The sequence below is a fragment of the Artemia sp. Qi Xiang Cuo genome, chromosome 12 (genome assembly GCF_049724085.1).
Source record: "Artemia sp. Qi Xiang Cuo chromosome 12, ASM4972408v1, whole genome shotgun sequence".
In the NCBI taxonomy this organism is placed as follows: domain Eukaryota; kingdom Metazoa; phylum Arthropoda; class Branchiopoda; order Anostraca; family Artemiidae; genus Artemia; species Artemia sp. Qi Xiang Cuo.
Window position 1 is genome coordinate 31,566,171 of NC_142805.1, and position 15,944 is coordinate 31,582,114.

The 15,944-nt window shown below is 36.9% G+C and overlaps 1 protein-coding gene across 6 annotated transcripts in view; it reads right to left on the reverse strand.

Annotated features, from left to right (window-relative positions):
• The window catches only part of LOC148946013 (pseudouridylate synthase RPUSD2-like), a 323,761-nt gene that overhangs the window by 195,642 nt on the left and 112,175 nt on the right, over nucleotides 1-15,944 (reverse strand). For all 6 annotated transcript variants that reach the window (XM_089097950.1, XM_089097954.1, XM_089097952.1 and 3 more), the window contains exons 4-5: nucleotides 11,782-11,869; nucleotides 923-1,044 (exon numbers count right to left, since the gene is read on the reverse strand). In XM_089097950.1, coding sequence (XP_088954076.1) covers nucleotides 923-1,044; nucleotides 11,782-11,869 — 210 coding nt within the window. The remainder of the gene's footprint in view (nucleotides 1-922; nucleotides 1,045-11,781; nucleotides 11,870-15,944) is intronic.

Here is a 15,944-nt window from a genome sequence, read left to right on the forward strand (position 1 = left end):
TTCGATGTGGGGGAACCATAATCTTCCAACTTCAAGTCACAGTTTTTTCATTTTCATTTTTTTCAAGCTGGCTGCTCCACAAAGACCACGGAAAATAGATGAATCGTCAGGGGGCGGGGGGTCTTGAGTCATAAAAAATTTAATTTGAATTAATTTTACATTCTGGAAGCTCTTCTCGCACTCAACAGCTTTAAAGTCTTAAATTCAGAGAACTGTCATTCCATTCCAAATGAATCCAATCAAAATCAGCGAGATTAATGATTATTATGCAGATGCATTAGCGTTAATCTCCACTTTTCTGGGGAACTACCTTTTGCGACTAAAAGCGATTTCCCCTTCGTCCTTGATTTAATGTTGAAAGTACCATGATAGAAGACGATAAAAGGGATTTGGTTACTCTATTAACTTGTTAAACAAGTAAAAGAGTAATTTTTAAAAGAAGATGAATAAATGGTTTTGATTGAAACATACCAATAATCAATTGGAAAAATTGTACCTATTTTGGCATTGCAAGTGTTATAAAAGTACATTTTATGAGGGATTTTGTCAGATTGACTTAAAAAATAACTTGACAGATTTGGTTTTTGAATAAAAAATCAATAGCAACAGACCAACTGCTACCAAAATTATCGATCGAAAGAATGCTTAAATTTGCTGCAAGCCGAAGAAAAATTGCAACAGGGAGGATAAAATTTTCTAACCTTCTGAAAATTTTCTGAAATTTTCTAATAATAAATATTAGAAATTAAGGAAGTGAGAAATTTTACTTAGGTTAAAAGTAGAACTTTCCCATTAATCATTTGACAGAAATAACCTACACCGGGTAAAATCCTACTTCTACCCTCCTTACGGACATAGAAGCCTAAGCGAACCTGTAAAAGACAAGGACTAAAATGTTAAAGATATGGATTATTTTACTTACGTAAACTTCAGGTGGGTGTGCACGAAATTCCTTTGCAAAAACATCAAGTATCTTTTCATTCACCCACCGTCCTTTGGTAAAGGTAGTGAACGTGAAATAGTATGGGTATACTTTACGTAAACCTGAAAAATTAAGAAATTCTAAACACCAGAGCAGAGATACTCTTAAGAATCGACACTTAAAGGATAACAATTCCCTTCACCAATTTAAGAAAAACTCTTGCATACATTACTTACAAATATGATAAGCATTAGTTTTATTAAAACGTGAATTTTAAACAAAACAATTTTCTATCATGATGATCTCGTGTAATAGTTTTATTCTATATATATATATATATATATATATATATATATATATATATATATATATATATATATATATATATATATATGTAAACTGGTGAAACATCTAGGTAAGTTGGACTTAACCTACTGAGTCCTGGGTATGTTCCTGAGTAGGGGCGAATATGAAATTTGGAATTTACGGATAAAAAAATAGCACAAGACGATGGAATGAAAATTTTATTTTTTTTAACGTTCTGAGGGTCCGGGGGTGATGTACAACCCGTTGGATATTGGGACTCAACTTCATGTAATTTTCAAACACAAGTTACAAAATGCCATGAGAAAACATACGATCAATAACAAACAAAAACATCCTTTATCATTTATGGAAATCTGAAAAGCATTCTCCAACTTGCTTGCCAACCTGAAAGCAGAGATAGACCTGACACGCTTCGCAAAACACTTTCGTTCGCATTTTGCATCCGGCATCGAGCCGAATTCTTCAGCGTCGCGTCGTAGCGATATAGATGCTTTGCATTCGATTTCTTCTACGGTCCGGATGGCAAAGGGCATCTTTTTCTTCTTTTAGTCGACTGCTCCAGTTTATCTTCATCATTATCGTCTTCACATTCGCTGAAGTTACCCTCGGTTGATCGCCGAAGATCTTCAACTACATATTCAGCTACCTGAAATCTGAAGTGGATCAGCTGATCGTAGGGTGTGTTCCCGTTGATTGAATCCTGCCTTTAGAGTAGCCAGGCATTTGAAAGAGCCAAATCAATGAAATGATGAAGAACTCAAACTGGCCACTTCTTTGTCCTACTGCTGAATCTGTAATAGCTCACCATGCGGTCACAGAGATTGACTCCGCTCATGTACTTGTTGTTCTGTCTTACCACAAAAGGACTGGGAATATCTACATATTTTCTTTCAGACTTGTTATATCTTGACACAGGTAGCTTGGGTTCCTTGGCATAGCAGCTTGAAGCTAGAAAAGTGGGCTTGTTGTCTTACCACTGCCTAACGGCTACAACTCGATCTTCTTGCGTGAACTTAAGGGACGTCCAACGTCCAGTTCTCTTTAGTCCACGATTGGTCTTCACTGGTAGACCTTCAAGTCGATTTTTCATGAGAGTGCCAGTTACATTTATGCACTTTTCTGATAATTTTTCGAGCAAAGACATGCTAGTGAAGTACCTATCAAAGAAAAGATATGAACCTTCACTTAGATCTTGGCATAGGTGTAGTAAAGCGGCACTACCCAGACCTTTAGCTTGTAGTTCTGGCACAAAGATTGTCTTTCCTTGATAGATTACGAAATCATACACCAGACCTGATGAGCCTGCTAAAACAAGCTTCTTCATGCCAAGAGGATTTGGTTTATTTGGTACGTACTGCTTCAGGCTGCATCGCCCAGCCAAGGGAATCATTTGCTCGTCAATACAAACGGATTGTTCTCGCTCAAGCTTTAGACACTCAACTCGCACCAAATTCAGCAAGAGATGCACTTTCCAAAAACGATCATTTCTTTTGGTGTCCTCGTCAACCTCGTCATACAAAAGGAACTTCACATTCTGTCTAAGCTTTGCAAAACCGGTCTCGAGGCATTTTCTCGCAGATGATAGGGACTCAAACTTTCTTGCTCCAAAACATTTGAAGACGAGGAAACTTCAGATTACTCATGACGATTGAAATGCCAAAGAATACCTCCAGTTCGGAGACACTAGCGAGCAAAGATTTGTTTGTGGCCTTCTGGCAATGGCAATTCATTGCGAAAGCCATTGTCTTAAAAAATGAGTCAGGGAAGTACTTCAAAAAGTATTCATGTGGCTTCCAGCTTTCCCGTTGACTTGATCTGAGTACAAGGGAAGGTATGAATGATGCTCGTTCAAGGTATCTGAACTGGTCCACATTTTGTTGGGGCGGCGAATTTTTCCTGAGCGACTGGCTGGTACGGAATCAGTTTTGAATGCTGGAATATAATGCGCTAGTGGGATATCGTCCTTTTTTTCGTCAAATAGGACTGAGAAGTCATTGAGTTTAGCCCGATCTAGAAAGCCTTGAGATTCTTCTTCACTATCAGAGGACACTTAGTCTTCATCTGTTGCACATGTGTTGCCGGTTAAACACCACTCAGGGTTGGTTTCGTCTCCGCTATCTTCCATGTCGCTGATATCGATGTTTTCAACCAAGGACAAGGCTTTTTTCAAGGACACTGCAAAAGAAAGGAACTGTTGGCACTTTATACCTCACAGTAGGAAACTTTAGACATACGTCAACTCCATTTAAATAGCCTCACTGAATAAAAAAAATGTTAGGCCTAACCAGAAAAAAACTGAGCTCCAAAAATACAATCTTCCAACCTGTTGGACTTCTAAGATAAGACCGAATGTACAACCCATTGTAAAAGACTGAAAGTCCTTCTGTTAGATAGCAGCAATTACAGTAAATGCATTGAAAATCAAACCTGACAATACTTTGGTCTTAGAGTATATTGTCTGATTTTTTTATATTGTCTCTAGCCTATCTCTTTATATTTTTTATCTAATTTCTTACCTTTTGAACTTTTTCATAAGTTAATTTTCTTTATTTGACTTGATCCTGGTTCGGCCTCCATTACTGTTACTGGACTGAAAAAAAAATCACAGATGGCAGCAAACGCCTCTTGCAGAAAAGGAGACAATCTTTAAGTCCGGATTTGCAGTAGGTTGAACGATAAAAATTCGTAAACGAATATACAACCGGTTGGACATCAGGTCCCAGGAGGTTAAGAGAACTGACTATACTGGCTTCACGCTTTCTCTAAACTTGGCTGGTTACGCAGAATCAAAATCAACTGAAGTTTTACTTTGAGGAAGAAAGACAACACGAGGTGAGGCAGAGAAGTAATGAGACTGATTTTTTACTTAACAATGTTTCATTTCTTTCAAGCATCAATGTTATCCCCTTCAAAGTAGTCCCCTTGAGCAACTACGCACCGGTGGAGACGTCGCTCCTACACTTTGCGGAAGGACTGGAAGCCATCAACCGTTATGGTCTTCGGGATGTCCGTTGCAGTCTTTTGGATGATTTCAGAAGTTCCGAAATGACAGTGTTTGACAAGATTTTTCAATTTAGAAAAAATAAAGAAGTTGTTGGGACTAAGGTCAGAGGAATAAGGAGAATAAGGAACCACAGGAATCTCTTTTGAGGTAAAAATTCTGGTGTGGAGATAGCAGCGTGATATGGGGCGGTGTCATGATGGAGCAACCATTTCTATGCAATATCTGGTCTGGCGCGAATGACCCCTTTTCTGAACCTTTCAAGGACGGTTTTGTAAAGCAACAGAAAAAAAAAACACCAGTAAATCTCTTCAAATTTAACTATTCACTCAACATTTGTAGTGTTAAACGACGGTTTGGTCTCAAAAGAGTTTTCACACGTTCGATGTTTTCGTCGATTCTCGAAGTTGAAGGCCTTCCTGAACGTTGTTCATCTTCAACATTTTCTCTGCTCTCCAAAAGTGCTTTATGCCAGTGAAAACATTGAGCTCGGGATAAAGAAGGCTCTCCATAGGCCTGTTTTAACCTTTCAAACGTCTCATCAGACACATCAGACATATTAGGCAAAGATCCACCAACGTGTGACGGGTGGTCCAAGTTCTGTTTTGCGGAGTTGAAAGGGTTTGCAACATATCTGTATGACATTGATCTTGTTCACAATTTAGGAAGCTTAGAATCCCTCAATAGACAGGCGTATAGCAGTTTTCAAATCCAAAAGTCACATAGAATTAGATTAAACACAACTTAAGGGGACTTAAGGGGAAGTACAACTTAAGGGGAAGTACCTAACGATTTTAGGAAAACCTTATTTAAGCCACTCTATAAGAAAGGTGATAAAAGCGAGTGTGGTAATTATCGAAGCATTAGTCTGGTCTCTGCAAGTAGTAAATTACTTAGTAATATGATACTTTTTAGACTGAGAGATATGCCGTAGACAAAGTTTTAAGAGAAGAACAGTGCGGTTTTAGAAAAGGTAGAGGATGTGTTGACCAAATTTTCACTCTTAGGCTAATAATTGAGAAGTGCCTGAGTTTTCAGTTTCATAGATTATGAGCAAGCGTTCGATTCTGTTGATAGAAGAGCTTTAGTAAAGGTTTTATCCTTGTATGGTATACCAGACAAATACATTAAAGTGATAAGTGCTATGTACGAGAATAACACCACTGCGGTTAAGGTAGAAAATGAGGTTAGCAGCTGGTTTTGTATTAAATCAGGAGTTAAGCAGGATTGTGTTCTATCCCCCTTTATATGGATTATTCTGATGGACTTTGTTTTAAGGAGCACAGGAAAGGCAATGGGAGACCACGGAATCAAATGGAGAGGAAAAAGTCTAATGGACTTGGGTTATGCTGATGATTTAAGCATCCTAGATGAAAGTGTGAGCAAAATGAATGAAGTTTTGGATGTTTTGCGAATTCAGGGTGCTAGAATTGGTTTGAAAATTAATGTTAGGAAGACTAAGTCACTGAGGCTGGGAATAAGTGAAGATGAAAAGGTGACGTTGGGTAATGAAAAAATTGATCAGGTGGACAGCTTCACTTATATTGGTAGTATTATTAGTAAAAATGGTGGGAGCAGTGAAGATGTTAAAAGTAGAATAGCCAAGGCTCAGGGTGTATTTTCACAGTTAAAAAAAAAGTTTGGAAGAATAGGAAGATAAGTCTGAAAATTAAGATTAAAATATTAGACGCTACAGTGATGACAGTGGTCAAATATAGCCTTGAAGTGTGGGCGCTCCGGAAGGAGGTTGAAGAATTATTAGATGTTTTCCATAGAAATTGCATAAGGGCTGTTATGGGTGCACGGCTGACTGACCGTATGTCAAGTAATCGGATGCACGAACAATGTGGTTCGATACCGCTATCTAGGGCTATAATGAAAGAAAGAATCAGGTGGCTAGGGCATATTTTGCAGATGAAGGATGACAGATTGCCGAAGATTATTCTTTTTGGCCAACTGTCTAGAGCTAAACGGAAGGCAGGTCGTCCTCGTCTGGGGTGGGAGGACGTCATAAAGAAAGATTTAAAGGAAATGGAAACTTTGTGGACAGGTGTAAAAAGGGAGGCTTTGAATAGATTGGGGTTTGAGGAGGAGCGTGTGTGGCTGTGTTGGCCTCAGGCAGCTTGATGCTGCGGTGAGTTTTTAGTAGTAGTAGTAGTAGTAAACACAACTTAATCTACGTGGAATATTTACCCTAAATAGCAAGCTTCTAATCTCTGCACCAGCTTTATTGCCGGTATTCATCTCATTTTTATCACCTATATTCTTCTCATGCACCTCAAAAACAGTTTCCCATTAGAATAAAACGGTTCAAGACCATTTGCCTTAGATTACTTCAAACAGTTTCCTTGCTCCATCAAACACTCTAACAACTCTGAATTATCTTCGCTCTAAGGCCCTTTTTTAAATGTCTCTTTCTAAATGAGCCTTTCATTGTTACTGAATGGAATCGATAGGAAATAAGTCTGCTTGAACCTTTTAATGGAAAAATAGACATGAGAGTTCCCCATCTGAAACATTTAGTACACTAGATAAGCGGTCATCGATCTGTCCGGACTATGTCATTACGCAGAAGACGCAAGACAAAAAAAGTGCGACTTCTTTTCAGCCTTCAATCTCTTAGAGACTATTTCCTTAAGTATCAAGTGGCTTAATCTACCAGAGAAACTATTCGTTACAGAATCTAAAAGTTCTTCCAAATGATCTTCTTTGTCAGATCTAAGCTAGCCATGTCGTTGATGCTCAGGCATATTAAACAAAGCAGAATATTTTTCAGACTCACTGTCAGGGTTGGCCTTGAGTGGATAGTTTCTGTTCTAATGTGTTCTATTGGTTAACAATCTTGGAAAATACCAAGACTGAAACGCAATAGATATATTTACAAGAGAAGGCTGTATTGGACAGGACTGTCTTGTCCAAGTTGTTGAGACATTATATCCGACTCGGGTAACTTGTTTTGGGAGCCTTGTCCTGGTTACCCACTATAAGTTTGGCAAGATGCTCCCAATTTATATTTAAGTTTTCACTGCAATTTGTGCCACGAGAACACCACAAAACTCACTAAGGCAATAACATTGGAATAGTCGAAAGAAAAATAAAAAAAGGGGTAAGGCAAGTGGAATATACACGAGGATATTTCGTCTGTTCAATCAACAGCGACTTCTTAACGAACCAGCAAGAAAAAACCGACGAAGAACATAATTCCCAAAATTTAATATGGGGAAATAAATCAAAAGAAAAATTAAAATCATCAAACCATTCATACAACAGAGTTACCCCTGTCCAGTCTAGTAAGCAACTAGTCTTGTCATGTCTAGTACTACTTCTGTCTAATCATGAAGGTAACGAAAAAACAAACAATGATAAATCCATTATTAAGTTACTTCAGTCCAGTCAAGACCATAACTCAAAATCTAATCAGAAATTGTTCGCTTTGTTTGAAAATCCTCTTCTTATTCCCACTTATTACAGCTTTTCTGCTGTTCACCTTAATTGATTCTCCAGGGATTTTACAAAACCGAGTTACTTGCTCAACGATTGGTCCAATTTTTAACTTGTAATCAAAAATTTAACAAATAGTAATATTTCATATATCTCCGCTTATTATCAAACCTGAGAATAAATATATTTTTTCATTTCCATTACCTACATTGCCAAGGGCGGATCCAGGATTTTTTTAGGGGGGGGGGGCGCAAAATAGGTTGATCCGATAAACTTGCGTTAGGAACAAGTTTAATTAGCGCAAACTTGCGTTAATTAAGTAAATTAAACTACTTTTGAATACGTAGGGGGACCCCCCCCCCTCACTCCTCCCCTGGATCCACCACTGTATATTGCCCACTGTATAAAATCCTTAACGTTCAAAAACTATCACTTGTTGAAAGTAAATAATATGGTTGGGGTTATTGAAATGATCCAGCCGATGCATAACCAAAAATTTTCGGACATTTAATAAATTTAAGAGCTTTGTTGATGGAAGTTCGGTATTCAATAGGTTATTCCTGGAATTTTGAATAATAATTCTTATGAATCGTTCCCTCGGTCAAGGAACGGAGGGAACATTTTTATTGAAGATGAGTAAACCTTATCATTTATTGAATTGTGAATAGTCAGAAGAAAAATTGCTTGATTTTCACAATTTATAGAAAACCAGTCATAAAAATACATATTTAAATTTCAACGTCTATAATCAAGCATCAATAAAGAAGGTTGTAAATTTGTTTGGTTAACTAGGGTTATTAGGGTTTGTCCTCAGATTATAATGATTCGCAACTTTTTCCTTAAAAGACAATGGTTACCCGGTCAAGTTTGTTAATGACCCAACTAAAAAGAAACAGGGTAAAATCCTAGGAAAATGCACACTTGGGACAAAGATCTAAAGGAGAACAAAAGATATACTATTTTAAAATCTATTGGATTAAAAAGATAGTAAAAACACTGTTTAAAAAAAACTATAAAGCGATATTAAAACCTGATAGGGAAGAAACAGTAGCATAATTGGCCGGATGTAAAAGGAATATGTTACTATGCATGAATGGAATATATATTACTAGGTACTGTCAATTCGTGATCACTAGGGTTACTATGTACTATGATTACTACGTACTATGAACGAATATATGTTACTAAGAATAAAGGAACCTAAAAGAAAGAGAAATTTAAAATAATAAAGAGGTCAAATTAAAAACAAACAGAAAATACCACAATAAATACTTGTCTCTCCATTTGAGTCATACCTTGTTGGGCGTCAAGATTGTCCCAACATTTAGGCAAGTTGAGTTATCTATTATCCTATTATTGATAATTTGAAAACAAAGTACAATCCAATTATCCTATGCTGCTCCCTTCCTTAAAGCCCCCTAAAGATCGCGTCAAGTTTGTACTTTTCTTTTTGTTTTCCCGTCGCAATTTTATCAATCCATTTTTTCCTCCTAGAATAAATTATTATGACCAATTATTTTCAGTGAGAGAAAATTTAAGAATTGTTGCATCACATTGACAAATGGCAAACAATCAAGGGAAAACAAATCTGTCAAATTTGACTGATTTCCTTCCATTTTCTTTTATTTCCTTGGGTCAAGTTAATATTTTCCCCTTTTCTTGTCCTGTTTCCAATTCTATCAATCCATTTTTTTTCTCCTAGTACAAATTATTATGAGCTATTATTTTCACTGATTCACCTGTTTCAAAAAGAGAAAAGTTAAAAATTGTTGCATCACATTGACAAACGGCAAACAATCAAGGGAAAACGATTCAGTCAAATTTGACTGATTTTCCTTCATTTGCGTTTATTTCCCTTGGGTCAAGTTCCCATTTTCCTCTTTTGTTTCCCCGTTTCCAATTCTATCAATCCATTTTTCTTTTTCCAAGAACTCCGATGGGAATTAGCAGATAGAAAGTCTTTCCAAAACAGACAGTGTTAATGTTCCTAATCTATTTATCGTTTTGCTGAAAGCAATTTGCGGGATAGAGAACAAGCCTTAGTGGTGTCGACAACATCAAGAAGTTAAGTACATTAGTTGCCAAGGCCTTAGATTAACTACTGAAGGGCGAAGTATAATTGACAAATGAGAAAATAAGTGACGTATGGGTTCTGAATTGATATCCCTTCCACGTAATTGCTTCCTACGGGCATCATACGATGGAATGCCAGATTTTGGCTGAACATTAGGGTTCGAAACTAGTTATTTATAAAAAAAAAGAAAATCCAACTGCCTCGCACTAAAATCTTAGGACTATCAATTGAGCCCTTTTTTCAACAGTATGTTCAACAATTATGTGTGTTTTATAGATTTATTGCCCACCATGACTATGAAATGACAACACTGATAAAAGTAATCAACAGAAAAGAAAAACAAGAGAACAAGTACAATCGATCACACCAAATATATATATATATATATATATATATATATATATATATATATATATATATATACTTTATATTCATATATATATATATATATATATATATATATATATATATATATATATATATATATATATATATATATATATATATATATATATATATATATATATATATATATATAATCAGCAGGCAATAGTTTCGAAGGTGCTTTTACCTGCAAACCGCTTTCGGTACCTCTCATTTATTTTTTTGTACCAAGATCAAAGGATTAGCAAGGGATACTTTTTTTTAGAGGGGATAAGCCGCTGCTCCTGGGTATTTTGAGGTCTACTTTAAGAGACCTAATTATTGGGTTAGGAGATTTTATAGAGCATGGCGCAGAAACCCGGAAGGCATTTTATTTTGTGTCTATGTTTTTAAAACTAGTTTACTTGGAAAACAGCGTGAAAGACGAGGAATGTAAACATTTCATGGCTCAGAATTGAGCCATTTTAAGGCTCAGAATTAAGTCCATCTCAAAGCAGGATTATCACAATGGCTTAGACTGCAGGATCATCATCAAACTTTCAAAGGGGAGAAGCCAAAGTTAAAATGTCCACATATAGTGCTTTGTTGATTGAAACCGAAATTTATGTTTACTTTAGTTATTCTCCTTTCAAGTGCTTAGTGCAACCGCCTTTAAAATCTAACTTCAAAAAAAGGAACTCGACATCAAATTTGTCTAGAATTAAAAGAAAATTAATGGCAATAGGAACGAATAGTCATGAAAATTCATGACGGATTTGACAGATAAAAACTCATGACTAAGCTTCAACATTTCTTCTTCATCATTTTATCAAATTTTTTATATCGCGAACACTTTGTTGTCTCCCCTCGGCGGTTGCTGTACGTGATATTCATTATACAGCAGTTTGTAAATAAATTAGTCAGTCAGTCAGTCAGTCAGTTTTATCTCCTTCTTTTTATTTAAATTAAATAAACTTCTTGAAACATAGACAAAATTGGTCACTACTTTTCTGACGACCCTTACATGTACCGAACGAGCGGCAGAAATGAACATGGTTGCCGGTTTTTTTGTCAAGAATCTTAAATGTCATCAGGGATGCGAGATCAAAGAAATCTGCAGTTACGAGTCAATTTCGGGTTTGGATTCAGTGCAGAATCCAGATGGTTCCAAGCCGCGGACTGACTCACTAGTCATCAGAAATGTTGCTGCTTGTTTCAACTGGGACGACGCGAAGGTTTTCAATCTGCATGCTTAGAGCACCAAATTGGTCAAGTGGCAACTATGGAGCTATTTCTTTAAGTGGGTCTTGTGTTCCATCAATTCATAGTTTTTTTTTTTTTGCTTTTTTTTTTAATACTATCTTAAAATTGCGCCTTTGCTTTTGGTTTTTAAAGATCATTTTTTTTTTTTTTTTTTTTGTACTGTACTGTGGCGGTTGTCCTTCAACTAAGAGCAAACGTAACTATAATGCTTACACAGACTAGGTTTGGTGTATGTGCTAACTGCACACACAGCTGATAATTGCCTAATTAATAACTGTCTAATAGTGGCATATCCTCAAGTAATTGAAAGAATTCAGAATCTTGCTATCTAAAATCCTTTTCGAAAAGAGAAGACACTAGCTATTTGCAAAGCAAAGGTTCACGACTTACCGTTTTCAAAGTAATAATCTGTTTCATTATATCTCTCATCAGAAAATCCGGGTCTTTTGGCCTTTAATGCACGGGTTTCAAGTTTGGCCTGAAAAACAAGGGAACAAAAGTTGATGAATAAGAGCAATGGAGTTGATAAGTACTGGAGTAAAAGACAAGAAAAATCTACGCAGTAAAAACTGTTTATAAAGAACAACCAGTTCGAACATCGAGCACATATGATCCTCGTGCGCAGTTTACACCAAATAGGAAAAAAAAATAGCATGGTAAATATAATTCGTTATTAAATGAAAAGTACTTTTTGCAAGCTTCAAGCTTACTTAGGCAGCTAAAGGCAGGCCGTTTTCAGTTTAATTGAAATGTTCCACCCTTATTAATTTGGATTCCAATCTCATTTCGGCTGTTCCCACGCTGATACATCAGGCGAAAGTCTCATGCTAGCAGGTCACGATTTTCGTAAGGCATGTGACTCTTTGATTCACGCTGCTATATTGGTTAATGCCGCGAACTTAGCACTAGCCCTTCCTAAATCAAAGCCCTTCGAGATACCCTTCCAGGTACTCTCGCTTTAAATTTCGTCTGATGGTTCTCTCGTCATCTAAATTTGACGTAAATCAAGTGTTTCACACTACTTCTCACTACACACCCACTCCCGACATTTTTGCTGACGTGTGCCGGCCAGGGTATCATTTCTTCCCCTTCATTCTTCAAAAATGGAGTTCTTGATGTGCAGTAAGCTGTTTCCTCGTCTTTCATTCTTGCTTGTTTTATTTTGTCACTCACCAACTATGGAACATTAGCGAGATTTTTGCATCACTACAATCTGAGTAGGCTAAGTTTGGCCTCAAATTCAATGCCTAAGAGTCTGAAGTTGTTTTCTTCAACTGCAAGCAAGTGCCACCAGTAGTTATCCCTCTCGGGAACAGCGAGATCAAGCCAGCGGATAACATTACTAATCTTGGTCTCCCAATTGTTTCGTCGATAAAGCTTACATGACATCTCCGAATAGCTTACATTTGACGTCGGATCAGCATTTGCTTCTTGGTCAGGCAGATGCTTATCGTAGGCATCTTTCGTCACGAATGAGATACGCTCCGACCCTTGTCTTTTTTCGAAATTTTTCAACTCCGTTGCCCTTGTGCATTATTTGTGCATTGCAACTTTTTGGAAACTATTAACAAAATTGAACAAGACAGACAAGTCAAAACTTCGTTCAGTTTTCTGCCGTTTCAAAAAAATATCTTCTAAATTTCCTACTTCGACCACGTATCTTATCTTGTTACCTTACCTTGTTCACTTACCTTGGTAGTATTATTAGTAAAGATGGTGGGAGCAGTGAAGATGTTAAAAGTAGAATAGCCAAGGCTCAGGGTGTTTTTTCACAATTAAAAAAAGTTTGAAAGAATAGGAAGATAAGTCTGCAAACCAAGAATAGAATATTAGAAGCTAAAGTGATGACAATAGTCAAATATGGCTCTGAAGCATGGGGGCTTCGAAAAGCGGATAAAGATTTTCTGGATGTTTTCCAGTGAAATTACTTAAGGATTGTTCTGGGTACCCGGATGACTGACCGTATTTCCAACAATAGGCTGTACGAAAAATGTGGTTCAATACCGCTATCTAGGACTATAATGAAAGAAAGGTTGAGATGGCTAGGGCACGTTGTGCGGATGAAAGATGAGAGATTGCCGAAGATTGTTCTTTCCGACCGACCGTCCTGGGCTAAACGGAAAGCAGGTCTTCCTCGTCTGGGGTGGCAGGACGTAATAAAGAAAGACTTAAAGGAAATGGGAACTTCGTGGGAGGGTGTAAAAAGGGAGGCTTTGAGTAGATTGGGATGGAGGAGGAGCGTGCGTAGCTGTGTTGGCCTCAGGCGACTTGGTGCTGCGGTGAGTTTTTAGTAGCAGTAGTAGTATAAATTTTAACATTGTTAGTCACTTATTGCCATAGACAAGGAAGTTTCTATGAATAATTCCCATATGTTGATAGTTAACCAACTTTGGTCATGTGTGCTGACACAGTAACCTGTTGAAGTTGTAACGTATTTTGGAGTGTTTATATTTTTTTATCTTTTATATATTTTTCTTCTTTCAAATTGTAGCTCCGTCAAGTGGTGTCGTTTTTGTTTGTTTGTCTTTTTTTTTGGGGGGGGGGGGGAGACGGAGCAGTTGCCCCCCCCCCCATAATTTGGAGAAAAAATTATTATATAGCCCATGCCCCTTGACTCTCTGGATGGAGACCCCTCCTGCCCCCCCCCCCCAATAAAAATGCCTGAGCTACGCCCCTGGCTACGTCTTCTTGTTTTTTGTATGATAGGATTTAAATAAGTAAATAATTGGATAAATATATGTATATATAACAGGAACAGAACATAGGCCGCATCATGAGGAGGGCTCATCATTTGCTGTGATTTAGCTAGCTGACTGGAAATGTGACCAAAGGCAAATGATGTCTCTTTTCAAAAATAAAGATGCTGTATGGTTTTAGAAAAGTATAAACTATCTTCACTTAGCTGCATTAGAATTATTTTGAAAGAATCCGGCCGAGTCAAACCAAATTAAGTACGAAAGAAATAATGCTTGACTTATAAAAGAGGACGAATGCTTGAAACTTCACAGAAAAAACTTGAACGAGCAAAGTTTCCAGATAAACGAAGACAAAGAAAAGCTTGATTCTCTCGTACAAGCAGTTAGTCGAGAGATTCGCAACTTTTTTCACTTTTTTTCAAAGGAGAATTAAGAAAAATAGAGATTCAATTAACAAATTAGAACAAGGAAAAAGCACACGATAATAACAAGAGAGAAAGCGCGGTTCAGATAACTTTAAGATTGATTTTATAATGTGGCTAAGGGGGTACCAAGAAGCAGACACAAATGAATGTAAGATACGACAACTCAAAAGATTTAAACATGAAGGCGGATCCCAAATCGAATAAGTAGAAGACCAACATTGAATAGGGGAAAAAAATATTTTCGTGGGAGGCAGTAGGAGCCTTCATTGCATACTGGTAAAACCCATTTTTTTCTTTATGTTTCTGAAATATTTGAGGGATTAATATACTCCTGTATAACGACCAAAGTCGATTACAGCTGTACCGAAATTGCTAAAAATATCGTCCAACTGACCACTTGCTAACAACTTGCTTGCTGACAACTTGCTAAACTAGAATATTTCCGCATATGATAAATGAAGGGCTACTGAACTATTGAACAAGACTGCACTGCTCCATGCTTTCAAAGTGACCTTTTTGTAATTACTAGACCTTTGCTCTTCAAATTAAAAGCTTTCTCGTCACTTATGTTTAATAATTTCGGACAAGTTGAACACAACCAGGTGCAGTATTGGCTTGAAAAACAGCCACATCAGTGGAAGTCTTTTTATTCTTTGGGATTTTTTGTCCTTTTTCCAGCGACCAGGAGAGCACTTTGACAAATATTAAACGAACTTATCACTGCAAATAATGTATTTGAAAACCCATCGTGCAAAACAAAAAGACAAGGCAGAAAAAGAAGAACAAAAGAAAAAAACGTTCATAACTTACAATCGTAAAGACTAGTGAAAACAAAGGCATTATTGGAGATAATACTATCACTTTAAAGGAAGAAGAGGAAAAGAATAGAGTTACTGGGAGTAACTATTGTTACTCCCAATAGTTACTGGGAGTAACTATTGTTACTCCCAATAGTTACTGGGAGTAACTATTGTTACTCCCAATAGTTACTGGGAGTAATTATTGTTAGTAAGTATTGGAACCAAATGATTGCTTACCTTCAATAACCGAGCATTGCAACCATATAAATGTTTTTCCACAGAAATATCGGGATCAGCAATGTTAAACTTTCTGTGGGACCAACTGGACGAGCAAGGTTATAATACGAGTCTCTGGGAGGGAACGTAGAAGATATTTTGTGAAGCGGAAGAAATAAAGAGAAGAATTTGAATCACCTGATTACTCTTGAATTCTCGTAAGAATTTCTGACAAACTTATTATCATTATTATCATTATCAAACAGTTCGTGGTGACGAACTGTAGGTAAGGAGCGACACGGCACAATAGTAAGCGAAACTCTGAAAAACAGAGTTTTGATATAAAAAAAAGGGTGAAAACTCAACAAAAAGTCAAGTGATCTTACTTAAAATAAAAATATCAGATTCAGAATGTC